A 22,651-nucleotide genomic window follows, 5' to 3' on the forward strand; every position below is an offset into this window, starting at 1 on the left:
ATATTTCTTGAATGAATATTTTCCAATATGGTTGTGAATTTAAAATCAATGAGTAATATGAACCCATTAATATAATTTAATTTAACAAATAACGAAACGAAGATTCTCTTTTGGACAAGGCGACAAGGATGAAATTCCGTGAAAAACATGAAAATTCTGTGGAAAGAACTGTCAACTGTCCACACAGATGACAGATGACACTGATGACAGAAACAGTTTATTTTCAGTGCTCTTTGTGATGTTGCGTTTGTGCGGATGGCAGTGTTTTGACCGATGCTCTTAACTTAAGCCTTCTCTGTGTTAGCAGAGGTACGCTTTTTGGTGTTGGTGCAATAAATTTGTAAATAGTTGTAATAATGGCTGACCCACTAAGTTTACTTCGTCAATATAATGTAAATAAAAAGGAAATTATTGAGAGAGATGGTCAAATAATATTCGGAGAATTTTCATGGCCGAAAAATGTAAAAACTAATTATTTGATGTATGGGTAAGTACAAAACAAAATACGATTCATTTGCAGTTTCTACTATAACCTCATTTTCCTAGATCTGGAAAAGATGGAGTTCCTAAGGAATATTATACTCTTGAATGTTTATTGTTCATCTTGAAAAATACAAACTTAACACATCCAGTTTATGTAAGAGAAGCTGCTGGAGAAAGTATCCCTGCTGTAAGAAGACCAGATCGTAAAGAACTTTTGTCATATTTAAATGGAGAAACACTTACTTGCTCTGCTATTGATAAGAGTGCCCCTCTTGAACTTCCCACACAGGTTAGTTCTCTAATCGATGAAATCCTGCGATGTGATTTATGAAATATTTTTATTTTAGGTGAAAAGATCAGCAGACTACGATGCATCAGACATTGTTTCTAAAAAACCTCGTTTGGAGGATTCCCAAGTTCAAAAAGTCAGAGAAAAGCTTGCTGCTAGGCTCAATGCACCGAAAGAATCTACAGTTACTGTTACTGATAACATTAAGTACGTTACATCGTCTGTATGCATTGATTGTGCATTCTAATTTGCTTGTAATTTCAGATCTTTATCAGAAGCTATGTCCGTTGAGAAAATCGCTGCTATCAAAGCTAAACGTTTAGCTAAGAAAAGGACGACGATCAAAGGTAATGATGATATAGGACAGGAGTACGACATCAAAGCTATACTAGAGTTTGATGTTGATATAACCAAGGATATCATAAGTAGGGAAAGGCAGTGGAGAACTAGAACGACTATCTTGCAGTCTAGTGGCAAAGTAAATAAATTTTGATCACTTATTTAGTTCCATAACTCAATATGGTTGATGTAACTTTCAGACATTCGCGAAAAATATTCTTGCAATGTTACATAGTATCAAAGCTAGAGAGGAAGGAAGACAAAGACCAGTGCCTCAAGCGCCTATTATTACTCCTCGTCAAACGCCAATAAGGCCGGCTACACAGCCGTCTGTTTACAGCAGATACGATCAGGAAAGGTTCAACAGACTGAAAGAAGGTAGGATGAATTTTAATTGGTTTTTTCATATTTTTATTCAATATTACTTATTTGCAGAGACTGAGGGCTTCAAGATCGATACTATGGGAACGTACCATGGTATGACATTGAAATCTGTGACTGAAGGATCAGCTAAAGCTAAACAACAGATGCCTCAGCCCCAAGCGCCAGTATCTGCAAGCAATAACAGGCCACAACAAGGCGGTATGCCCCCGAAGAAAATATCCAGAACCCCAATCATAATCATTCCAGCTGGGGCCAATTCATTGATATCTATGTACAATGTTAAAGATATTTTGCAAGATTTGAAGTGAGTATATTTTTTTTTTTAACCTAACCTCATTTGTGAAATCCCTTGTAATTGTTTCAGGTTTGTTACTGTTGAGCAAAAAAAGGCTGAAGGTGGTAAGAGAGACAGCGAGGTCCTGATTCAGAGAAGAAGAAACGACCAGACGGTTCCGTACCGTGTGGTGGACAATCCTGCTAAACTGCGTCCGATTGACTGGGATAGGGTTGTCGCAGTCTTTGTGATGGGTCCTGCATGGCAGTTTAAGGGTTATCCGTGGGAAAATCCCACCGAGATATTCGCCAAAGGTGATGACTTATTTGAAAAATTGACAGATTGTTGTTCATCCGTGCTCATGACTTAAAATGGTTAATCGTAATATTTTCCTGTTACAGTTGCGGCTTTCCACTTGAAATACGATGAAATGAGATTGGATGCCAATGTCGCCAAATGGGCGGTGACAGTTTTAGAACTATCGAGGACAAAGCGTCATTTAGACAGAGCTGCCTTGATGGTTTTCTGGGAAAAATTGGACAAGTGAGTAGATTTTTCATCAACCTTTTCCCTAATAACCATAAGTTAATTTTTTTCCAGGCATATAATGCAGTTCAAACCTCATCTGAGATTTTGAAAAATCCGGAGGTCGATTTTGTTCGTTTTTGTATTATCGAATTTTCGTTCTAGTATTTGGAAATTGAATTTCGTTGCGTTAAATTGAATTAGTTTTGTTTCTGCATCAAATATTTCATTTGTAACTTAGTTGAATCTTTCAATGTACAATGTATTATATTGAAATAAATAAATGACGTTTGACTGATAATGTCTTGGGCATTTTGCTTTTTTCCAGAAAAAGTTTTAAAATCAAGGAAAAACAGACAACTAAATACTCAATATAACTTTTATTATTTAAGCCTATAAACAATATTTAATCACATCAAACAATTCTGGCGATAAATCTTTGGAATAAATCAAAAATTTCAACAATTATCCAAGAAACGTTCGAGTTCCTTAGAAAAAAAATTCAGTACAATCATCACACAATTAAACCCCTACGTCACATCATTTTTCAAAGGTCGAGGCTTTCGTACTTCATTTTAAATACTTGTAAACGCTTAAGTTATTAATTTTATCACAAAAAATTTCTAAGATCACTGGCCTAAAAATAAGGAACATCTTTTCATCGCAAATCGAAAAAATCTAACAAAGCAATCAAGAATTTTATTGATATGTATTTGTTGCATCAAAGAAGCACTTAATTTTTTAAATTCAATTTCTAATTGAATACTGTTAGTTCAATATTAATCGGTTTCAAAATTTTCGGCTACATCTTTCCAAATATGCTTTCTAATGTAAAGGTTAGCTAGAAAAATATTGATTGGTCTAGAAAATTCGTTCTGAAACTACCGTGATTTGTTTTACAAGTACTCCTACGTCTCTAATAAATTTTTTTGTTGTGCGAAGACTAATCCAATAAAAAATACTACGGATTTGGAAATATATGTACTTCACAGTTGAAACAATTTCAAAATTAACCTAAGCCTCGAAATACTGCCCCTCGCACTCTGTGCATTTCACAACTTTTTCCTTTTTAACACCCTGCTGGACTGTTTCATTGCGATCAGTCCTCTCGACGTGCTCTATATAAGCGTTCATGACCCAATCTATACAGAACCTCAAAAGATCTTCCAAGTTGCTCCTATTGTTCTGAAATGCCAACAGCAAAGCGTCGCAGACATGCTGGATCAGAACCAATTTCTTCTGACAATCGTCCAAATCCTTGAAATACTTCAACAGAATCCGATCCAAGTTGTCCGAGTGGTCAGAATCGCCCTCGGATTGAATAAGTTCGGCCTTCTTCTGGATAAAAGCCAAGACCATCTTAGTCATTGCGATGAAATGGCGCCCATTCGGAAATATCTCTTGCAGGATCTCGATCAGCTTGAATTCAGCCTGACGAACGTTCAAATAATAAAAAACCTCCGACAGGATCAAGTAAAGCTTTTCGCGCAAGGATATTGGCCCCACGATGATTTTCAAGAAAGCGATCGCGCTATCTATGGTCATCATCGCTTGAAGATTGACCGTAAAATGACCACCCTCAGTAGGAACGTGTTCGGTGGAACTTTTCGGTAAATTGGAGAAATAGGTACAAGAGTCCTTCCAAGACATCGAACTTATCTCCTTCAAGTCTACGACTACACCGTTGAAGGTGATCTGACCACCCTTCGCGGAAAATTTCACCCCCTTCTCGTTGAATATCTTGTTATTCTTCGACAAGAAGCTGAAGACCTCCGATTTGTCCCTCAATCTTGAAATTGCGGAGATGACTTCGGCTCTGCCCGCTTGCACATTGCCCCCGTTCTGTCTGATCGTTTCCAGTTCCAGTTTCCTGAACATTTTTCTAAAACAGAAACTATTTTAAAAAAAAAATTGACCGAATTTGTATGCAACATTTTTGACCAAGCTCTGTTCTACTTCCTGTGAAAAACAGATTGATACAATGGAGAATTTGCCAAATACACTGCGCAAAAAAATTAACGCACATTATGGAAATCTCAAATTTATTCTACAACTGAAGGTGTTCTCAATGATAATTATTTTTATCAAAATTATGCATGCATATGTTATCAACTTTCAACGGTTTTCTTCAATACAGATGTTTTTTCCCAGCAGGAATAAAAAAAGATGATATTATCAGATTTTGAATGTATTGGCTCCATTCTAAAATCAGTCGTTCTCGATCAATTCTAGTGATCAATAGTTCTTCCTCCGTTTGATTTTCTACACTCGATCGCTATGCAACGCTAAACACGCAATTTGACCCAAGGAATGTGCCCAAGCGGTAGTTTTGCTAGAAGAAGGGTGGACATACACAAGAATTGCAGAAAGGTTTGGTATTCCCATACAAGTGTGTCCAGAATGTTGCAGCGATTCAGGGAGACAGGTATGAATGTCCGAAGACCAGGACAGGGTAGACCACGGGTAACAACTGCCATTCAAGAACGTTACTTGAGAGTTTCTTCGTTGAGACAACGGTTTGCAACCGCTCGCCTACATCAAATTCAGCTTGAGCAAACTCATGAGGTGCAAATTAGCACTCAGACAATAAGAAATCGCCTCAGAGAATATGATTTAAGGCCTTGTGTCGCGGCAAGAGGCCCAGCTCTCACCCTAGCCCATCGAAGATCGCGTTTGGATTTTGCGAGAGAGCATATCCATTGGGAAGAGGCCGATTGGGAAAGAGTTCTCTTCACAGATGAGTCTAGATTCTACCTCTACCATTGTGATCGACGTTCCCTTGTATACAGACGTCCACATGAAAGATATGCTCAGTGCAATTTCCTGAATACTTCTGGTTTCGGGGGAGGATCGATTATGGTATGTGGTGGAATATCTTTGACTGCTCGCACAGACCTAGTGGTCGTTGATAATGGAGCTATGAATGCTGATAAGTATATAAGGAACATTTTTGAAGAGCATGTAGTGCCATTTGCCCCATACATTGGTGAAAATTTCATTTTTATGGACGATAATGCCAGACCCCATCGTGCGCGCATCGTGCAGGAGTACCTTGAAGAGGTTGAAGTCTCTTGAATGGAATGGCCAGCAAGAAATTCAGATCTCAATCCGATTGAGCAGGTTTGGGACAACCTCAATAGAAGGCTGAGAAGTTCAGAAAATCATCCAGCTACTCTTAATGACTTAGGAATCCAACTCGGAGAAATCTGGGAAGGATTAGATCAGAACATTTTAAGATCACTCATTTTGAGTATGAACCGTCGTTGCCGAGCTGTTATTAACGCAAGGGGTGGAAATACCAAGTATTAAATCACTTATCAGCATTTCAGTATTTTGAAAATTGTTCATTTCTCTTCTTTCACATAAGATTTGGTGAAATCCTGAATTTTTCTTCCATTTAATGTGTCTTGTTTCGTTCAAAACCTTCCAGAGAGAACATAAAAAATAAGTTATAAAGTCAATGTACCGCTAACTTTCATTAAAATTGAGATTTTCAGAATGTGCGTTAATTTTTTTGCGCAGTGTATAATAAACAAAAATTTACATATTCACTACGCCAATAACGATTGTTATAGATATTATACAGGGTGCATACCTTTGTTTATTGCTCCCCAAACTGTCTTTGAAATCCTTCATGGTATTGGTCTGGGTTTCCTCGATAATTGCTCCTGCCGTTTTGAAATTATACACTGCATGACCGAAGAAAAGAATGGAAGTGCTCAACTGGAGAATCGAGAGTGCTGAGGGTGTTTCGTCATTCACCCACCACTGCATGAAGATCTCAACCGCAGAATTAGAAACGGCCAGACCGCTGATGCCTATATTTGCTACTCCCAAAGTATTCACAGCGATCCTGGCAGACTGGACACAAATTGTTCGATTTTATTCGAAACAAACCCTATTTTAGCCCTTACCGTTCCCACTGTAACTCCATTCGCTGCAAGTTGCGACACAGCCACATTCGCACCAGCTCCGGCAAATCCAACCACTCCTGCTGCAATATTGAGGTAAGCAGCCCTGGATTCTGCTTCGGTAACTTTCAGGCTCTGAAAAAAAATAATAACGATCAAAATGCACTTTTAATCCTTTTGAAATTACCTCTTTATGCAATCCTCGATCGACGAGAGTAGATATACTCCTTCCAATAGAGTACACCCCGACTCCAGCTCCTACGGCTGCAGCCCCGAGAAGAGCAAATGGGGCAATTGTTATAGCAGGCACAGCCGCCGCTACCATTACACCTGTAGAACCAATGCCCAAGACGGAAGTCGTGATATCAGTAACTTTCAATATTTTATGCCCAATTTGGCAAGCAGGCGATGCCAATTTTTGCAGTTTGATTCTGCCGTTTTCATCTTCTATATAACGACCATCCTCTGGAACCACCATCAAACACTCGCAAAATTTGTTATCCTCAAGATAACTACTCCAACTTTTGTAGACCCTCCTTGTGTGATCTATAATTATACGGCATGGATTCTCGGCCGATGTACACTTGCGGAGTATAAATATTGGGACCGGGCTGAATTGCTGGTCCGAGCTCGAATCTACAGGTATCAGGCAGTTGTACAAAATAGCCATGGTCACTTGGTTTTCATATTCGGAGAACTCGTCTGGAAATTAATCATGTATAGGAAACTGTATTAATTTTTTTGATAACTTACTGCTTGTTTCCAAAATAATGTCGTACATTTTTTGGGTTTCTTCTTTCTGTTTTTCTGAATACCCGGATTCTTCAACAGGCATACCGAACAAAGCAAAGGATATTTTTTCCTTCAGACTATCCAACTCATTCGCTTCAAATCGATCATAATCCCGATTACCCATCCATTCAAACATTTTCTGCTGGAACTCCCCATACCTATGGTATTAAAATCACTCGTCAATCAATTTTGCATTGCTTATGAAAAAAATACTAACCCACGATCATCATCAGTATCCATACTTTTGTCAGTAGCTTCATTTGTCTGTAACATATTTTCTTGAAACATACTATCCACTAACAGCGACATGGTGGTTGTTATGTTGTGCAAGGATGGAATATCCCGTAAAACTGTACAAATTTGGAAGTCCATATCAACAGCAGCAATGAAAAATACGGCTGGTTGTTTTTTTCTCACCATGTCCACACAAGGAGTTAACTGAAATAAACTGGCAAACTTTTCTATCAAGTCATTTTGATACATGTCTTCTCCCACATCCAGACCATGTATAATGAAATGAGAGTCCAGAAGATTTTTTGCTTCATCATTATTAGCCAATATATTGCAAAATTCCAATGAGAAATCAGTTTCATGATTATGGAAGTACAGAGCCAGTATTTTTTCCTACAAAAAAGAGCAACCTCAAATTATGAGTCAATGAGGTTTATACAGCAAACTCAGGAATTCTACCACTGACCTTGTTTTCCTTTAGATAAAGACTATATAAAGCTTCATGTAAGGCACATACATTCAGTTTCAGAGATGTATCATTACCACTATTGAAAAACTTATCTAAAAAGCTCAGGCAAGCTAATTCATCCTGAGCTGAAAAACATAAGGTTAAATTCAACAAATATTGACTTTTTTAACGTTATAGGTTGAATTTTTTGGATTTTAGACCATATGTTTTGCTACATATATTAAAATGACATTTTCTAATAACATTTTGAATTTGTGAAATTGTGCTAAATGTTGCAAATTAGCATTCAGGAACTAATATAAAAATAGTAACTCAAAAAGCTTGTTTTACCTTGGTCAAATTTTGGATTTCTTGCTGTGGACAACATAATGCCAGATCACTTGATTTTTCTACGCTTTTCTTCAAATTGTCCACAAAATGTGATCAAGAGTGAAAACTCTTTCTTTTCATATCTACAAATTTTGCTGATATCACTAATGATTAACAAATTAAAATTGACAATAACAGAGACAAAATTTTGTCTCTTTTTTTTGTCTCTGACAATAAGTACTACTCACTTCAGATTTGCGTCTTCATTATTCGTTCTATTCTCGTTATCTTATCTAGCGAAAACAGCTCTATCAGGTTTTTCCCCTAATTCGCCATTTTCCATGTCGTGAATTGTCACTTGCTAAAATCTGTCTGACCCCTGTACTTCCCCTGCCTACTAAAAACGAAGGTAGTTCAAAAGTGAATAGAGTATCTAATCTAATATAATCTTTGAGCTTTGCTTTGAGTTTGTCCTTCCGATATTTATTAATTTTAATTCTAGAATTACGGCTACCTACTCTACTTGAAAATTAGCCAATTTATTTGGAACCAAAATATATGCTAATGAAGTAAGCAATCTTCCTTTTGCAAATTTCATTTTTTTTGACATTTCTATGCTTTTATCGTAGATAAAACGGCTTTTTTCTCCGATATTTATTCGCAAAAATTACACATTAGCAAATTAACTATTCAAAATAATCACTCAAAAATAGCGGTCTGATGAAAGCTCCTGCCATTTCAAGAGGAATTTTTCAAGAAATAACTCATATGAGTCTCAATATTCTTTAATCATATTATATCTTAACATATTCAATTAGATAAAATCGATAGCGATTTTTACAATGAGAGCAAAATAAAACTATGCTCAAATGCTTCAAGAGCTTGAATTGAAAAGACTACTACATATTGTAAAATTGAATCACTTAGATTTTTTTGGTTTCAAGTAGAAGTAACAAGCAATAAGGGCTATTCCAGCATATGTAGCCATAGACACCTGAAAGAAAAGATTCAATTAGTAACAAATATTGAAATTTACAGATACCGCGACGCAATAATGTTTCGAAAATTTATTGCGCTGTTGCGGAAGAAAAAATCTGCCGGTCCTGAGAATAAGCTCTTTATTTTCAACAAATACTTACGTGTGCCCTTCCTTTTAATGTGGTGCTGTTGAAGTACCTACTCAAACCCTTTAAGTTAGGGTCTTCCATTTTGCTATCTCCAGCCATTTTATGCAGTATATGTACTGAAATTAAAATAAAATATTAATAAATATTACAGCTTCTAACTAAAATTCTAAATTCTACCTCTACGTCCAAGTTATGCAATGAAAATTGGAATAACCTAACTTGACAGCTGCGACCATCAAACATTGAACTAAAAACTAAAGTTTCTCTTTCTTTAGTTCAATGCCATCAAATCAACTTGACAGATTTGTTTGATGTCAGGAACACTGAATAATAGTCCTAATCGAGGTTAAACCACAGAACACTAATATACAAGATTCCCTCTTTATTAAACCAGAGTATCAACTCTTCGATTGATCGAGATAGATTTAACCAGACTCTATCCAGAGGAAGGTTTGCTTAGCTTGCCCTACAGTAAAAAACGACTTCGACTACACATCAAAGAAGAGAGATCTTTTATTTCGACAATTCGGTTAAATGAAATCACGGGATTCTCTAGATCAGCCTCAATATTATTGTTCTGTGATAAGAATTCGAACTTCTGCTCTAGGGATCATTTTTCCAATCAAGAGGAACAAATTATTACTCTAAGTTTTTTTAATGATTCACTACAAGAATAATTTCAATGAGTTCTCTGGATTAATCTCCTTGAATTGATTCAATATAGTCTGAAGCTTGTTTGACCCTTCTGTGATATTTGGCCAGAACAGGACGATAGTAATATGCTTGATAATCATCCCTCTCCTTCATTTTCAGCTTTATTTTCTCTTCCAGTTTTCTAGAAATAAGATCTGAATATATCTTGTACATATAAACAATTAATACCATTACCTTATACATCTTTTTTCATCTTCAATATATAAGTGAGCCAAATATTTCTCATATTCTTGTTGTGGATTTGCTGTCAAATACTTTGCAATAAACCTAGTGATAGGATGCTGAAACAATGACATTTATTGATTATTTATAATACCAAGGACATTTTGAAAATAGATTCACTATTATTGTGAATAAGTCAATTTTGGTTTTACCCTATGATATTCCCAATATTTGGGTGTATAATCTTCCGGAATTTCAGATAACGTGGCAGGTCCAATAAAGACGTTGCAATAAGTTATCACCAGTGTGGAAGGTATAACACCAAGCATTACATAAAAGTGCACCAAATCCTTGAATTTTGTCCAAGTATATTTACTTGGTAGTAAAGGAAATTCTCTATGCTCAGACATAGTTCTTTGAGTCACTGGAATTAAAGTTGTAATAGGATCAATTACGTGTACATCACTATAAACAAACAAACTCATTTGTAATAAATAATGCAATATCTATGTTGAATATGGATAACAATAAAATGCTGTTTGTTTATCCTAAACATCCTTTGCATTTCATTTAGTACATGTTATATAACATTCGTTCCATACTCACTAGGTGACTTTACTATCCTCTTGGTCAATTGACCAACGTTTTTTAACGTGCTCAGTATCATTTTTTCAAGAGAATTGTTATTTTGCCCAAAATTAAACAAATATACTTAGTTTTCTTCGTGCATATACAATAAGGATGTGTGCCTGTGTGCAGAAGAAATGCACACATCTTATGTTTATTTGAGGTTGAAGTTTAATCATAGAATATCACATCAAATCAGTCAAATCACTTCCTTTCTCAGCGCAGTGCTTGTGTTCCTTAACACAGATTACAGAGAATTCTCTGTAATCTGTGTTCCTTAACCTCAAACATACCCTCTTTTCCTTTTTAAATATCTAAAATTTGCTCTGGCCAAACATCAATATCAAACATTAACTATATAAGATGTTTAATGCTTACTGTAAAAAACTTCCAGAAATATTTAATTATGTGAAGAAATCTCTTCATCATTATGAGCGTAAACAATTTCTTCATCGAACTCTGAGTAAAAAAACATGTATGTTTGTTAAACTTTTTGCTACGTTCATGTGATTTTCAGGATTGTCTCATGGTGAATATGAATGGCAGAATGCAAAATCAGATAACGAAATGTTAGTTTCAAGAGTGAGATTCAGGAACTTCCAGGAAATCTACTGATATCACATTTTTGTAGAGTAAACGTGATATTTATCAATAAAGATGGGGAAAGAATACCTGTGAAAGGAAAAGTAGGAGATAATTTACTTTATTTAGCTCATCGATATGAAATTCCCATGGAAGGAGCTTGTGAAGCATCTTTAGCTTGTACAACATGTCATGTATATATAAACAGTAATCATGCTGATATTCTACCGTCAGCTGAGGAAAAAGAAGAGGATTTATTAGATATGGCTCCATTTTTGAAGGAAAATTCTAGACTTGGATGTCAGATTATTCTTACTAAAGAATTGGATGGTTTAGTAATAGGATTACCAAAAGCTACTAGAAACTTTTATGTTGATGGTCATACACCCAAACCTCATTGAAATAAAGATCTTGAAAATTATAGGAAATTGACTTTTACTATAATTTATGGTATGTTTGTAGGAGAGTTAATAATTAACTAAAATTGTTAAACCAAGAATAAATTTGTTTTTCTAATAATTTATATTTCGAACAATAGATGGCGTTCAATAAGATTTATCCCTTATCGATATGCCGATATTTTGAACTCATATACGTCGATATTTTGTTCCACCCCTAAGTAATCGCTTTCTTCAAGCAATTATGAAAATAAAACGCTTTTGAACAGGATTCAATAGAATTTATATTGATTACTTTGAACTTAAAAGTCGTATTCGGGTTCGGCTTTCTGACAGTCCGAGAATTGTTCTAGGACTGCGCAAAACCCTTGCGCCCTAGTATTAAATCCTCTGCGCAGTTCTAGAACCATCCTCGGACCGTCCAAAAGCCGAACCCGAATACAGCTAAATTGTATTACACTTCTTGGATCACAGTTGTCCTCACCTTCACCAAAGAGGAAGGAGTTAATCTGTGCCACCATAGAACACTACATATTTTTAAATTTTGTTCGTTTTTTTGTTTTTCGTAATTCATTCTACAACTGAATTGAAAATTACATTTCTAAAAAAGTTTCCCATTGTTAATATTCATATAAGCCTAATTACTTTTCTAATTTAATGACTGGTTAAATATCAGTTGTTAGGGCCAATATTGGACATTCCTGGAATTTTATGACTTTCGAATTGGCAACTTGTTTTTTATTTGTATTTGTAAGCAATCGTTGCTATTTCAAAATAAAAATAGAAAAGTTAAAAAAACCCACCTAAAATTGCAATCAAACAATAGGAGGTCTCTTCTATAATTAGGACAGTCATTCTTCACGGGTCCTAACCGCCAAGCATACAAACTTGATAAGCGTCGTTTTGAGGCTTGGCTTCGGTTTTTTTTAGAAGCACCACACAGTTCCTTTTCGTTTACGGTGTTCTGTTGTTTTGATTAATTTTTAAAAATTGAAGTTTGAGTTGTCGTGTCGCTGTTCGTTTCAAACTTCTGCAGAATACTATTATATGAGGATTTCACGTGAGTAATTTGTATGCCATCATTAGGCGCCAATTGAACATTTTCAAATTTTGTACGTTATTGTTATATAATTCTTTCTAACACGCACTATATCTTTATAGAGGTTTTTGGTTATTTATGTGTTATGTGTTATTTTCCCCAATAGACTTACCTATTTAAAATGGTGAGAGAACCCAGTAAATCTACTTCATCAAAAAGCATAGAAATCAGGAATAAGTCGCCTGCAAGGACCAAAAGTCCCTCAAGGAAAGGATCTGTACAAAAAAGTCCAGAATCAAAGCCTCAGGAAACAGTCAGAAAAACAAGGGAAAGAACCAAAAGTCCTTCAAGAATTGTGAAAGACAAAAGCCCATCTAGACCTAAGCGAACTAAAAGTCCAGGAAGGCCTAAATCTCCAGGCCGACCTAAATCTCCAGGCCGACCTAAATCTCCAGGCCGTCCTAAATCTCCAGGCCAACCTAAATCTCCGGGCAGAGTATCACCATCTAGAGCAGCATCTGGTGATGCCAAAGTCAGTATTAAGAAAGGTAAGTTTGTATCACTTTAATGTGTTCTAGTTTGTTTTAAAACATCTCTCAATTTTCAGTTTCTGTGCCACTTAATAAGCTAGAATTAGATGCTGGATCTGATGATGATTTTGCAAAAGAAAAACCAAGAGCTACAGTTAAAGGTAGATCACGTAGATTCGAACTAGAGGAAATAATTAAGGTAATTGGCATTTATGTTTTCACATTATTAATATCCTTACATCTATTATGAATTCTCCTGTAGGAGTAAATTGCCGGAGAAATTTCCTTAATTTAATGGTACCTTCCTTTCATGTTTTATCTAAAGAATATTTCAATTAAGTGCTTCAAGCAACTTCTAATCATTATTGTTCAAGTTCAAGATTGGGTTTGAAGTTAATCATGGCAATTCTTAGGATTTGATAACATTTTTTTTGTTTAAATAAACAACTTAGTGATAATTTCTCCTGGCATTTATATTGCTGACCGGATTAATGTAATTAGTATGTAAGCATTTTATCTTATCTTAGTAGAGTCAAAAAATATATTAATTATTGCGAAATATCTATTTCAATACCAGAACTCTTGAACATTGTTGAGTCACACTGCTAAATTCATTAAAAAAATTAAGATGAAGCAGAATAAATCAAAGGTGGGTAAAGAGGAATTTGGTATTCTAGGTGCTTTCAAGCTTTTCATATTTGAGTAAAATCAGATATAATAAGCAAATAAATTAATTTTTCCTAATTTCCGATTTTTTTTTTCAGCCGGAAAAAGTAAAAAACACCCTACGCTTCGAATCCTTCAACACCTTCTCTAACGAAGTGAGGAGGCTTACTCGCAGTTCACAATCCCAAGAACGAGTGGTTCATCTGAAACATTTCGATGCAATCTCGAAAAAGGGAGAATTTTCCGACGATGAACTCACGACAACCAACGTTGAGCCTATCAAAAAGAGGAGAACTTCTCTGAAGGATATTTTAGGATACTTATTCAGTATCTTCTTTACACCATTGTTGGTTATCGGTCCCTATCTTTTGTGCGATCAGTCGAGATGCACTTGGGGTTCCTTGCCCGATTTGAAACATCTCACCTCTCCGTCTTACTACTTCGATTTGCAGTCCTTCTTAGGATACTCTACTGTGGCAGTGTTGGTAGCAGTGTTGAGTGCTCTGCCTTTCGGAGGAAGGAAAGTCTGCAGTTTACCGAGTAAACAACCAAAATTCACTTTTGTGATCAATGGTTTATTCATTGTATTTGTGGTAGTAAGTTCTGCCATCGGTCTGGAGTATTACGGGTTTCAAATTTCCACCTTCATTGTGAAAAATCTTTTCCACCTTCTCATTTCGTCCATTCTCTTTGGTACCCTGTTTTCCATATTTTTATACGTCAGGAGTTTTTACGTTCCTGTTAGTGCCTTGAATACGGAACAGATCGATTCTTCATTTCTGAGCGGTGTTATTTATGGTAGAGAGGTGAATCCGCGACTGGGAAATGTCCTGGACTTCAAGATGTATCTTTTGAGACTCTACGCAGTCACGTTGGTAAGTAGCTTCATAGTGAAATTCCCATGTATTATTGTTGTAAATTTCAACGATTTAATTCTAGTTCTGAAAAACTTTTTTTTTTAATTACGACAGGTTCTTATAGACGGAGCTCTTTTGGTGAAAGGATTGGGACTGGATACAAAACTCGGACCTGCTATTCAAAATATGAATTTTAAACCGTTGCTCTCATCTCACCCTACACTCCTAGTGATCGTTGCTTTGCATTTCATCTATTTCGTCGGCCACATAGTTTACGAAGCTAGGGCTTTGACTTCTTACTTTATGCAGTATGAACCACCAGGTTATGCCACTATTGTTAGCGTCTTGCTGTATCCCTTCCAACTGACGATTCAAACGAAATACATACTAGAACATGGTGTGAATTATCCCAATTGGGAATTGGCAGTGTGCTGTCTCGTCTACTTGGTGGGATATGTTATTTTCACCATAAGTAACAATCAGAAAGATGCCTTCAGAAGAAACCCTTACAGTGCTGCATGTGCAAGTAAGTCTCACATCACCTGATCATTTTAATTATTGTTACCTGCTCCTTGAATATTTCAAAGCTAGTTTTTTGACATAATTTGGCAGAATCACAAAACATTATGAAGTGTCAAAGTTATTAATTCAATCTCACATAGAGTTGAGCTTTTATTCTGCCACAGAATACATTAGTAGTGGATGTGCTCTGTGATGAAACCATAAATGTAAGAACAAAAACCACAAAAAATGGACAAAATTGTCAAAACAAAAATTTTCTATTCTATGAATTGAAATATTTATTATGAATTTAAATGAACATCACATCACTTTTTTTTTTCAGAATTCGAGTCGATTCCGACAAATCAAGGTAAGAGGATCTTGTGTTCGGGCTGGTGGGGGGTGGTGAGACAGCCGAATATAATAGGGGATATCTTGGTACACTTGGCATTGTTAAGATTCGGTCTGGACGCCTACTCTGTGATTGGAGTTATATCGATCATTTACATGCTTGTTGAACGAGCTGCTGTGTCCCAAGCCGATTGTAAGAGTAAATACGGTGCGGCCTGGGATAAATATTGTCAAAAAGTTAAATATGTTCTGATACCGAAAGTTTACTGATAGAAGAAGACATTTTGTATATGTTAAAAGTACAATATTTCCAAATCGTATTTATAGTAAAGGTCATATTTTTATTTACAAAAATGTGACGGATTTTGCAATAAGATTCTTTAAGGAGTGGATAAAGTAGTTTATATACAAGAATTTGGTGAGAAACTGATTGAGAATATGTTGTACATATATTTTAAAACATAACATTGTTGAATTTATATTGAAGCGAAGAAAAATTTATTAGGTATTATTCTGTACCTGAGAGTGGTGAACAGAACCAAATGACAAAAGCTCAACTGCTGATCTCTCTATTTTTTCAGTTTTATAGATCGATTCTAAAAAATTGAAATTAGTACAAAATAAACAACATGACTAGTATATTGAGACAATCTTGTGAATTTCGAAACAAGATTGTTATTATTTATCGATTGTGAAATGAATAGTTTTTAATTCATTATTTTAACTTTTTTTTAGAGTGAATTGTATTTTAGCTTGTTGGACTGTTTTACAGTTTTTTGTCTTCTAATGGATGGATTATAGCAAATATGATCATATTATATTCATAATGCATCAGATTTCGATTCATACGGAACTTTCACATTATTCAAGCATTTATTTTCAATTCACACGCAATACTCGTGGAGATATAGGACAATGTGTTTTTTTATGTCATAATTTTATTTACTCATATAATTTGCATGTTGTGTAGAATTGCCCTTCATAAAAAATATTTTGTATTTTTTTTTAATTTCTTTATATCGAGAAATTATCAATATAGAAATAGATTTTTTAACTAGGAAGGTTTTTTCATGTGTGAACGAAGGATAAGAAACGAGAGGTGTAAAAAAAATTGTGAGAGCTGGTGAAAATTTTTATTCAACGTTTGTCAACTATTTTGCGTTCACTCATCCATGTCGTCATCTTCTTCATCACTGCTAACATCAGGCTCATCGCACTGTCTCAAACATTTCTCGCAATTACAAATAAACAAATAATTTTCCATCAAAACTTTCTGTCTGGACCTTCTTGACCTGTGCAAATCACACTCGTCCAAATAACTTATAAATATTTCTTCGCCCTCCTTTATTTCCTTCAAAGATACAAGTGCTAGTTTGTTATTATTATTGGAAAATGAAACCTCAGCGTTTGGAGAACAACTGTGGTTAGCAGCACTCTGTAACATATACAGGGCTACGCCCTCATTGTTCATGAAACATCCTGTATGCTCTTCTATATCCTGATACAGTTTGTCAACTAAATCCTCGAGGTCTTTTCTTTCCAAATCAGTTAAATTTAATTTCGATGTCTCTGATACCCACTGACTTAAAGCACTAGTTCCTGAAAAATAAACAGTGAATAGTTTTGAAAAAATAAGATTATAGAAAACAAATTTTCTTTATCTATATTGAAAAAATATACCTGTTCCTTGACCATTTGTTCCAATAAGCGCAAGCAAACTCTTGAATCCTTCTTCTGTTAAAAACTGTTGAATAACTTGATGTGGTAAAGCTTGCTTTATCAGTGTGAGGAGATTATCAATTTGATCAGAGAATTTTTCACCTAATAATTTGTGAGCTAACTCATTATCTTCGTTGACAGTTCGATGACAAAATTGTAAGGTTTGTGAAATAGCCACGTCAGGATTTTCTGATTGTATAATCCTGGCTAAGAGCCTTACTATTAACATCACCGAATTAGTTTCAGGAGGATAATGAATATTTCTGAAAATGAAAAATATTCAATGATTATTTTCCTAGGGAATCATTCCAAGGCATTACTAACTTCCATGCTTCATTAAGGAGCTCTAAGGGATGAGCACCACTTCTTTCACGTGTTCCTAAGCATAAAGTTTGATGATATTGAGAATTTGCACTGATTAGACAATCGGCAGAACAATATTCCAGACCACATTTATCACAAGAAACTATTTTATCTTTTTTTGTTGTGCAACATTCTGGGTAAGGTAGCACCAAATTAAAATTCCCTGTCAGCCTCCTGGCATTTTCTTCAGCACTTTCAAGCGGCCTTTAAAAACGAAACAAAATTGTGGATGCCCTTCATGGTAAATGCAGTAATAAGGCATTCAAAATCTAAATTTCAATCCACACTTACCTCAAACAGTGGTCACATGCCCTATATTTACATTCAGCATTCCATGAGAACTGACATGAAACAAGAGGTTCTTCTTCGAATAATACATAGTCCGTATTGAAAGACTTCTTAGCAAAAAGTCCTTTACCCTATAAAGAACGAATAAATTGGAACATTCAAATAGCATTTATAAGCATATATAATATGAACACATGACACTAATACCCCACTTTGGTTGTTTTAGTATCATGATATGAACATCTCAGTTACTTTCCCACTGACCTAACCAGAGCAATTACTGAATAGAAACGAATATAAACAGAAGAATATCATTTACTTTGCTAGAATCTATAAAACGAATTTCAACATCCATAGTGAAAATAAATAAATTGTTGGTTTTGCAATTCTTGCATTCACGTGCAATTTTTTAAAAATATAACCTTACTTCTCATCATGCCATCGAGTTTACCTGTACTTTGTACCTACCAAAACATTGTTCTATTTGTTCAAGATCAACTATTTCCTCTTTGATTTCATATATAAGTCTATGATCAGTGCTGAGCAGCTGAACTGACCTTGATACGAGAAAAAGGAAAACAAATGGAAAAAGTGGAAAGTGCATGAACTGAAATATGGATATAACATTATTAATTGCTTTGGCATCTTTAATTTCATTATTGATCTTTGCAGTAGGGTTCTATTTATCAACTAAAAAACCACCCACACGTATGTATTTAATCGTCTTCATTGAAAGTGCCAGGTTTTCACTACCCTGATTTCAGATGCACAAGAACCCCAAGACAGAGCTGGGGGTGTTCCCCTCAGAAGAGCTCAGCTTGCTCGAAATCGTGGAATTCGATTGCGAGGTAAAACTTGAAACTACAATTCAAAGTGAAAAATCAACTTTTAAATCTTACAGCTGCTCAACAACAACATAATGAAAACATCGCTGCTGAAGAGTCAGAACCTGAAAGAAATGTTGACTTAGGGGATGCTAAAATAGGCGCTAAGAAGAGGGCGAAATTGGAAGCAAAAGCTGAAAAGAAAGCACAACGGGAAGCTGAAGAAAGATTGAGGAGTGATAGGAAGGAAAGGGAAAAGCAGTTGGATGAAGAAAGAAAGAAGATAGAGGAAAAAGAAAGGTTGGAAGCAAAAAAGAAAGAAGAAGAGGAAAAAAGGATGAGAGAAGAGAAAGAACGGAGAGAATATGAGGAATATTTAAAAATGAAAGAAGCATTCTCTGTAGAAGAAGAAGGTTTTGATGAAGATGAACAGGATGAACAGAACCTACTGCAGGAATTTGTTAACTACATTAAGAACAATAAGGTAGTTATAATTGAAGATTTAGCAGCACATTTCAAATTGAAAACTCAAGCTGCATTGGACAGAATCAAAGATCTCCAAAATGACAATATATTAACTGGTGTGATTGATGATAGGGGGAAGTTCATTTATGTTTCGCAAGAAGAAATGGGGGCTGTTGTCAAATTCATCAAGCAAAGGGGCAGAGTTTCGATATCAGAATTGGTGGATCATAGTAATATTCTAATAAACATGACTCCTAAGGTTTCTGTTTGAAATTGATGTCGTATGTTGTTATTCATAATTGAAAAATGTATAAAATGATTGAAGAAACTAAGAATATTAATTTTTCCAATAACCATTCGCTTTATCTTTGCTTTCAAATTGAATTTTCTGCTTAATCTAAAAGAAAGCGGCAACAATTTTTCTCAAGACGGTACAGTTTTCTTCGAAAGTCAGTAAAGTGTTCTATGGTTGTTACCATAGAAAAGTAGAATCTAGTTACTCTATGTTTGTTACTCTTTGGTTAAAGCTATAAATTTCAGAGCCTAAACGAAACGAAGAAAAAGAATAATGGTGTTCTGTGGCTTTTTTTTGGCCACAGCGATTTTTTTATCTGTGTTACTCTGCATGCTTTGCAGCGTTCTGTGGTTTTAAATGTCAAACTGTCACTAAGTTAGGTTATGAGAGTAAGAAAATAAAACACAATTGTTGTGTTGTGTCTCTATTGTAAAAGACTAACAATAATTAAATAAAAAGACTTTTACCAACAGATTCGAAGGAATAACCTGAATAATAATCATGCTGTATTTAGAAGATTATTTGGAGAGTAAGTCATCAATCAACAATTTTTCAACTGAACCCTTATGAACAATTCAAAATTTTTAGTGATAGAACATCTACCCCAAGAATTGAGGGATCGTTTTACAGAGATGAGGGAGATGGATTTGTCTGTTCAAAGTAAGTTTATTCTTGTAGCTCTTCGAAATACAAATACGGAACTCACAAATTGCAGATAATATGGATGACATGGAGAAACGTGTGAGGGTGTTTTTCAATGAATGTAAACGCTATCAAAATAGTGAACTTCCTCCGAATCTGGAACAAGAGTTCAAGTCGATAAGGAAAGAGTATTACAAAACATTGGAAGATGCTGATGAAAAGGTATACTTTGGGACAATTCAAGTGGTATTAACTACTGTTTTATGATCTTTAGGTGCATTTGGCCAATCAAATGTATGAATTAGTAGATAAATATTTGAGGAGACTGGATACAGAACTACATAAGTTCAAATGCGAATTGGAAGCAGATAATAAAGGTATCACTGAGGTCTTAGAAAAACGATCTTTGGAATTAGATGTTCCAGTATCAGCATCCAATATATCAGCGCAGCAACAAAAAGAAAATAGATATGAGAGGTACTCCCCAGGACATTTAAATATCAGTTTTTTATGTCAAGGATTATACAATAAGATCAAAATAATCTGCCTAGTTTCAGATACCGCCCAAGATCAGAGAGAAGAAGGGAAAGTAACAATTCTCTACCATCTTATGTGGAGAAAAGACAAACTATAGCACCTACAGCTATAATTGAGACAAGACATTCCAACATATCCCAAGCAACTCAAGTTGCATCTAATAATGTAGCGTATAATTTGGGACATATAGGGGCAGGACCTGCAATCGCAGCAGCTGCCTCTCAGGCCATCGCTGCTACTCAACAGGTGATTCTTCGTAGGATGTGTTTCAAATTATTCGACTGGTCAAATTTTAGATGCAACAAGGACGAAGAACCGCAAGTTTGAAAGCATCCTATGAAGCTATTAATACCGGCGGTCATGGCCATGAATTCAGTATCGGGAGGGAATTAGCGGGAGCAGCTCAAACTGCTATTCAAGCTATCCAACAAGATCATGCCAATAACAGAAAGAAGCAGAAGTGAGATTTTTTTTCCTATATCCTACAGTAGAGTTTCACTTTAAGCATATGTCCGTAAAGGACATTGTATGTTTCCCATTCGCATCTGAAATATTGTTTCAGGAAATGGTCTAGCAACAATTTGTCCAGCTCTTCTTCATCGACTTCGGCTGTTCAAGCAATTATTCAGCAGCCTGTCGTTGCTCCCGTGGTGGAACCCCCACCTGTTGATAATTCCTTGCAGAATGCAGAGGTGACAGATGGCGAATGGACTTACGATCCTAACGAACCTAGATACTGTCTCTGTAATCAAGTCTCGTACGGAGATATGGTTGCTTGCGACAATGAAGATGTAAGTGAAGATAATTTGAAAATTTTTTTTTCCAGGTGTTTTCATGTTTAAATTCCTTCTAGTGTCCGTCAGAATGGTTCCATTATCCGTGCGTGGGAATCACTGCACCTCCAAAAGGGAAATGGTATTGCCCTGGCTGTACGGCGTCGATGAAAAGAAGGGGAGGTAGAAAAAATTAGATAGTCTCGAGTGTAAGTGTGTAGTTATGAAATATTAGCATAATGTCCAAGTGTCCACGTCCTAATTTTTTTATATTACAGCAATAAAAATTATTGTGTTTGATTTTTTGTTCTGGGTTTATCCACTATTGTACAGGATGTCCCGAAATTGATGCAATTGATGTCTAACGTTTCAATTTTCAAGGAATTCGAATAAGTGTTGTATTTAGTTGTTTTGAAGACTTTGTGGCCCAGTGAAAAGTGTTTTAAGGGGTCTATCATCAGAACTATGCATATCATAAAACTCTGAGATAGACTAGAGGTGAAATTCCCTCTTTGCAAAAATAAAAATAGGGGTCTCCTAATTTAGCCTCAATAATCTGGCCATTTTTTATACTGACGACTAAATCGAGGGCGTTGATGATTGGCGACTAAATCGAGGGCGTTGCTGATGAATATGCAGAAAAATATATTTTTTTTAAATTTATTTTTCAAGTTATGGTCGATTAAAAATTGGTAATTTTGGACCTTGGCAGAAAAAATCATAAAATCTAGACTGTTTGCCGTAGATGGAAGAAAGTTGAAATATTTTATTCGCAAAGGATCAGTCTATCGTAAAAAAAATCAGCATATTTCTAACTCTCTTTTTCTGGCCGCTACAGCTCCTCAAAGTTGATCAATTTTTCCATTATTCAACTTTCGAGTTAGGTTGTATGTAACAGAAAAATCATAGTAAATTTAAACGTGATACATAATCTGAAAAAACAACCTCTCTAGTGATAAATCTCGACATTTCATCCACCCCGATGCAACCGTTCGGTCTTGAGGAAGTTTTAACTGACCCCATCTTTTTGGGAATTTTTCGAAGGTCAACTTGCGAGTAGTTTTTCTTCCAGGAAAATTATCGTATATCTAAATGTGATATATGTTCTGAAAGAGCAACTCTTCTAGTCATAAATTTATCCATTTTGTCGTTACCGTTCGGTCTTGAAGAAGTTTTAACTGACCC

General features: G+C 35.4%; 8 protein-coding genes across 9 annotated transcripts; 5 read left to right on the plus strand and 3 right to left on the minus strand.

The window, feature by feature from the left end:
* The first annotated feature begins 220 nt into the window (after window positions 1-220).
* Window positions 221-2,595, plus strand: LOC123316108 (parafibromin). Its single transcript, XM_044902083.1, has 9 exons — window positions 221-487; window positions 547-772; window positions 831-979; window positions 1,037-1,250; window positions 1,312-1,489; window positions 1,547-1,799; window positions 1,860-2,083; window positions 2,171-2,312; window positions 2,370-2,595. Exons 1-9 carry the CDS (start codon window positions 357-359, stop codon window positions 2,404-2,406), a joined length of 1,554 nt encoding a protein of 517 aa, XP_044758018.1. The 5' UTR covers window positions 221-356; the 3' UTR covers window positions 2,407-2,595.
* A 64-nt stretch (window positions 2,596-2,659) lies between these two features.
* On the minus strand, window positions 2,660-8,414 carry LOC123316106. The gene is made up of 9 exons (XM_044902081.1): window positions 8,255-8,414; window positions 8,028-8,149; window positions 7,695-7,822; window positions 7,215-7,621; window positions 6,959-7,155; window positions 6,393-6,907; window positions 6,209-6,340; window positions 5,890-6,155; window positions 2,660-4,176 (listed from the first exon to the last, which is right to left on the minus strand). The coding sequence occupies exons 2-9, from the start codon at window positions 8,062-8,064 to the stop codon at window positions 3,309-3,311; spliced, it is 2,550 nt and encodes an 849-aa protein (XP_044758016.1). The 5' UTR covers window positions 8,065-8,149; window positions 8,255-8,414; the 3' UTR covers window positions 2,660-3,308.
* A 1,355-nt stretch (window positions 8,415-9,769) lies between these two features.
* LOC123315659 (NADH dehydrogenase [ubiquinone] 1 beta subcomplex subunit 5, mitochondrial) lies at window positions 9,770-10,754 on the minus strand. The gene is made up of 4 exons (XM_044901453.1): window positions 10,616-10,754; window positions 10,222-10,433; window positions 10,022-10,128; window positions 9,770-9,968 (listed from the first exon to the last, which is right to left on the minus strand). Exons 1-4 carry the CDS (start codon window positions 10,674-10,676, stop codon window positions 9,830-9,832), a joined length of 519 nt encoding a protein of 172 aa, XP_044757388.1. The 5' UTR covers window positions 10,677-10,754; the 3' UTR covers window positions 9,770-9,829.
* A 94-nt stretch (window positions 10,755-10,848) lies between these two features.
* On the plus strand, window positions 10,849-11,639 carry LOC123315660 (adrenodoxin-like protein 1, mitochondrial). The gene is made up of 4 exons (XM_044901455.1): window positions 10,849-10,872; window positions 10,913-11,099; window positions 11,154-11,205; window positions 11,268-11,639. The coding sequence occupies exons 2-4, from the start codon at window positions 11,000-11,002 to the stop codon at window positions 11,617-11,619; spliced, it is 504 nt and encodes a 167-aa protein (XP_044757390.1). The 5' UTR covers window positions 10,849-10,872; window positions 10,913-10,999; the 3' UTR covers window positions 11,620-11,639.
* A 703-nt stretch (window positions 11,640-12,342) lies between these two features.
* LOC123314816 (delta(14)-sterol reductase TM7SF2-like) lies at window positions 12,343-16,618 on the plus strand. The gene is made up of 6 exons (XM_044900184.1): window positions 12,343-12,676; window positions 12,822-13,203; window positions 13,263-13,384; window positions 13,950-14,726; window positions 14,823-15,234; window positions 15,553-16,618. The coding sequence occupies exons 2-6, from the start codon at window positions 12,837-12,839 to the stop codon at window positions 15,828-15,830; spliced, it is 1,956 nt and encodes a 651-aa protein (XP_044756119.1). The 5' UTR covers window positions 12,343-12,676; window positions 12,822-12,836; the 3' UTR covers window positions 15,831-16,618.
* A 62-nt stretch (window positions 16,619-16,680) lies between these two features.
* LOC123314817 (SET and MYND domain-containing protein 5) lies at window positions 16,681-18,398 on the minus strand. The gene is made up of 5 exons (XM_044900185.1): window positions 18,250-18,398; window positions 17,934-18,061; window positions 17,604-17,846; window positions 17,241-17,542; window positions 16,681-17,159 (listed from the first exon to the last, which is right to left on the minus strand). Exons 1-5 carry the CDS (start codon window positions 18,283-18,285, stop codon window positions 16,723-16,725), a joined length of 1,146 nt encoding a protein of 381 aa, XP_044756120.1. The 5' UTR covers window positions 18,286-18,398; the 3' UTR covers window positions 16,681-16,722.
* A 51-nt stretch (window positions 18,399-18,449) lies between these two features.
* LOC123314818 (DDRGK domain-containing protein 1) lies at window positions 18,450-19,547 on the plus strand. Its single transcript, XM_044900186.1, has 3 exons — window positions 18,450-18,638; window positions 18,695-18,778; window positions 18,832-19,547. Exons 1-3 carry the CDS (start codon window positions 18,545-18,547, stop codon window positions 19,488-19,490), a joined length of 837 nt encoding a protein of 278 aa, XP_044756121.1. The 5' UTR covers window positions 18,450-18,544; the 3' UTR covers window positions 19,491-19,547.
* Window positions 19,548-19,884: 337 nt separating this feature from the next.
* On the plus strand, window positions 19,885-21,766 carry LOC123315081 (inhibitor of growth protein 3). 2 transcript variants are annotated; one of them, XM_044900642.1, is made up of 8 exons: window positions 19,885-20,043; window positions 20,103-20,174; window positions 20,230-20,378; window positions 20,431-20,633; window positions 20,708-20,939; window positions 20,990-21,153; window positions 21,256-21,484; window positions 21,547-21,766. In XM_044900642.1, the coding sequence occupies exons 1-8, from the start codon at window positions 20,016-20,018 to the stop codon at window positions 21,661-21,663; spliced, it is 1,194 nt and encodes a 397-aa protein (XP_044756577.1). In that variant the 5' UTR covers window positions 19,885-20,015; the 3' UTR covers window positions 21,664-21,766. The 2 variants fall into 2 exon arrangements, with proteins under 2 accessions (XP_044756577.1, XP_044756578.1); XM_044900643.1 differs by having other exon boundaries at window positions 20,714-20,939.
* Window positions 21,767-22,651: the final 885 nt, after the last annotated feature.

This window comes from Coccinella septempunctata, chromosome 6 (genome assembly GCF_907165205.1).
Source record: "Coccinella septempunctata chromosome 6, icCocSept1.1, whole genome shotgun sequence".
Taxonomy (NCBI): domain Eukaryota; kingdom Metazoa; phylum Arthropoda; class Insecta; order Coleoptera; family Coccinellidae; genus Coccinella; species Coccinella septempunctata.

Excerpts from the sequence above, each read along its gene's own strand:
- LOC123316108 (XM_044902083.1), top strand. The coding sequence starts at position 357 with ATGGCTGACCCACTAAGTTTACTTCGTCAATATAATGTAAATAAAAAG. Across the intron at positions 488-546 it reads ACTAATTATTTGATGTATGG|ATCTGGAAAAGATGGAGTTC; the intron begins GTAAGTACAAAA and ends TCATTTTCCTAG. Across the intron at positions 980-1,036 it reads ACTGTTACTGATAACATTAA|ATCTTTATCAGAAGCTATGT; the intron begins GTACGTTACATC and ends TTGTAATTTCAG.
- LOC123316106 (XM_044902081.1), bottom strand. The coding sequence starts at position 8,064 with ATGTTGTCCACAGCAAGAAATCCAAAATTTGACCAAG. Across the intron at positions 7,622-7,694 it reads TTTATCTAAAGGAAAACAAG|GAAAAAATACTGGCTCTGTA; the intron begins GTCAGTGGTAGA and ends TCTTTTTTGTAG. Across the intron at positions 7,156-7,214 it reads GATACTGATGATGATCGTGG|GTATGGGGAGTTCCAGCAGA; the intron begins GTTAGTATTTTT and ends TTAATACCATAG.
- LOC123315659 (XM_044901453.1), bottom strand. The coding sequence starts at position 10,676 with ATGATACTGAGCACGTTAAAAAACGTTGGTCAATTGACCAAGAGGATA. Across the intron at positions 10,434-10,615 it reads GAGGATAGTAAAGTCACCTA|TGACTCAAAGAACTATGTCT; the intron begins GTGAGTATGGAA and ends CTTTAATTCCAG. Across the intron at positions 9,969-10,021 it reads GATGAAAAAAGATGTATAAG|AAAACTGGAAGAGAAAATAA; the intron begins GTAATGGTATTA and ends TCTTATTTCTAG.
- LOC123315660 (XM_044901455.1), top strand. The coding sequence starts at position 11,000 with ATGTTTAATGCTTACTGTAAAAAACTTCCAGAAATATTTAATTATGTG. Across the intron at positions 11,100-11,153 it reads ATTTCTTCATCGAACTCTGA|GATTGTCTCATGGTGAATAT; the intron begins GTAAAAAAACAT and ends TGTGATTTTCAG. Across the intron at positions 11,206-11,267 it reads GCAAAATCAGATAACGAAAT|AGTAAACGTGATATTTATCA; the intron begins GTTAGTTTCAAG and ends ACATTTTTGTAG.
- LOC123314816 (XM_044900184.1), top strand. The coding sequence starts at position 12,837 with ATGGTGAGAGAACCCAGTAAATCTACTTCATCAAAAAGCATAGAAATC. Across the intron at positions 14,727-14,822 it reads GACTCTACGCAGTCACGTTG|GTTCTTATAGACGGAGCTCT; the intron begins GTAAGTAGCTTC and ends TAATTACGACAG. Across the intron at positions 15,235-15,552 it reads TTACAGTGCTGCATGTGCAA|AATTCGAGTCGATTCCGACA; the intron begins GTAAGTCTCACA and ends TTTTTTTTTCAG.
- LOC123314817 (XM_044900185.1), bottom strand. The coding sequence starts at position 18,285 with ATGGATGTTGAAATTCGTTTTATAGATTCTAGCAAA. Across the intron at positions 17,847-17,933 it reads GCATGTGACCACTGTTTGAG|GCCGCTTGAAAGTGCTGAAG; the intron begins GTAAGTGTGGAT and ends TCGTTTTTAAAG. Across the intron at positions 17,160-17,240 it reads AACAAATGGTCAAGGAACAG|GAACTAGTGCTTTAAGTCAG; the intron begins GTATATTTTTTC and ends TTTATTTTTCAG.
- LOC123314818 (XM_044900186.1), top strand. The coding sequence starts at position 18,545 with ATGGATATAACATTATTAATTGCTTTGGCATCTTTAATTTCATTATTG. Across the intron at positions 18,639-18,694 it reads AACTAAAAAACCACCCACAC|ATGCACAAGAACCCCAAGAC; the intron begins GTATGTATTTAA and ends CCCTGATTTCAG. Across the intron at positions 18,779-18,831 it reads TCGTGGAATTCGATTGCGAG|CTGCTCAACAACAACATAAT; the intron begins GTAAAACTTGAA and ends TAAATCTTACAG.
- LOC123315081 (XM_044900642.1), top strand. The coding sequence starts at position 20,016 with ATGCTGTATTTAGAAGATTATTTGGAGA. Across the intron at positions 20,634-20,707 it reads AAAGAAAATAGATATGAGAG|TTTCAGATACCGCCCAAGAT; the intron begins GTACTCCCCAGG and ends TAATCTGCCTAG. Across the intron at positions 21,154-21,255 it reads AATAACAGAAAGAAGCAGAA|GAAATGGTCTAGCAACAATT; the intron begins GTGAGATTTTTT and ends ATATTGTTTCAG.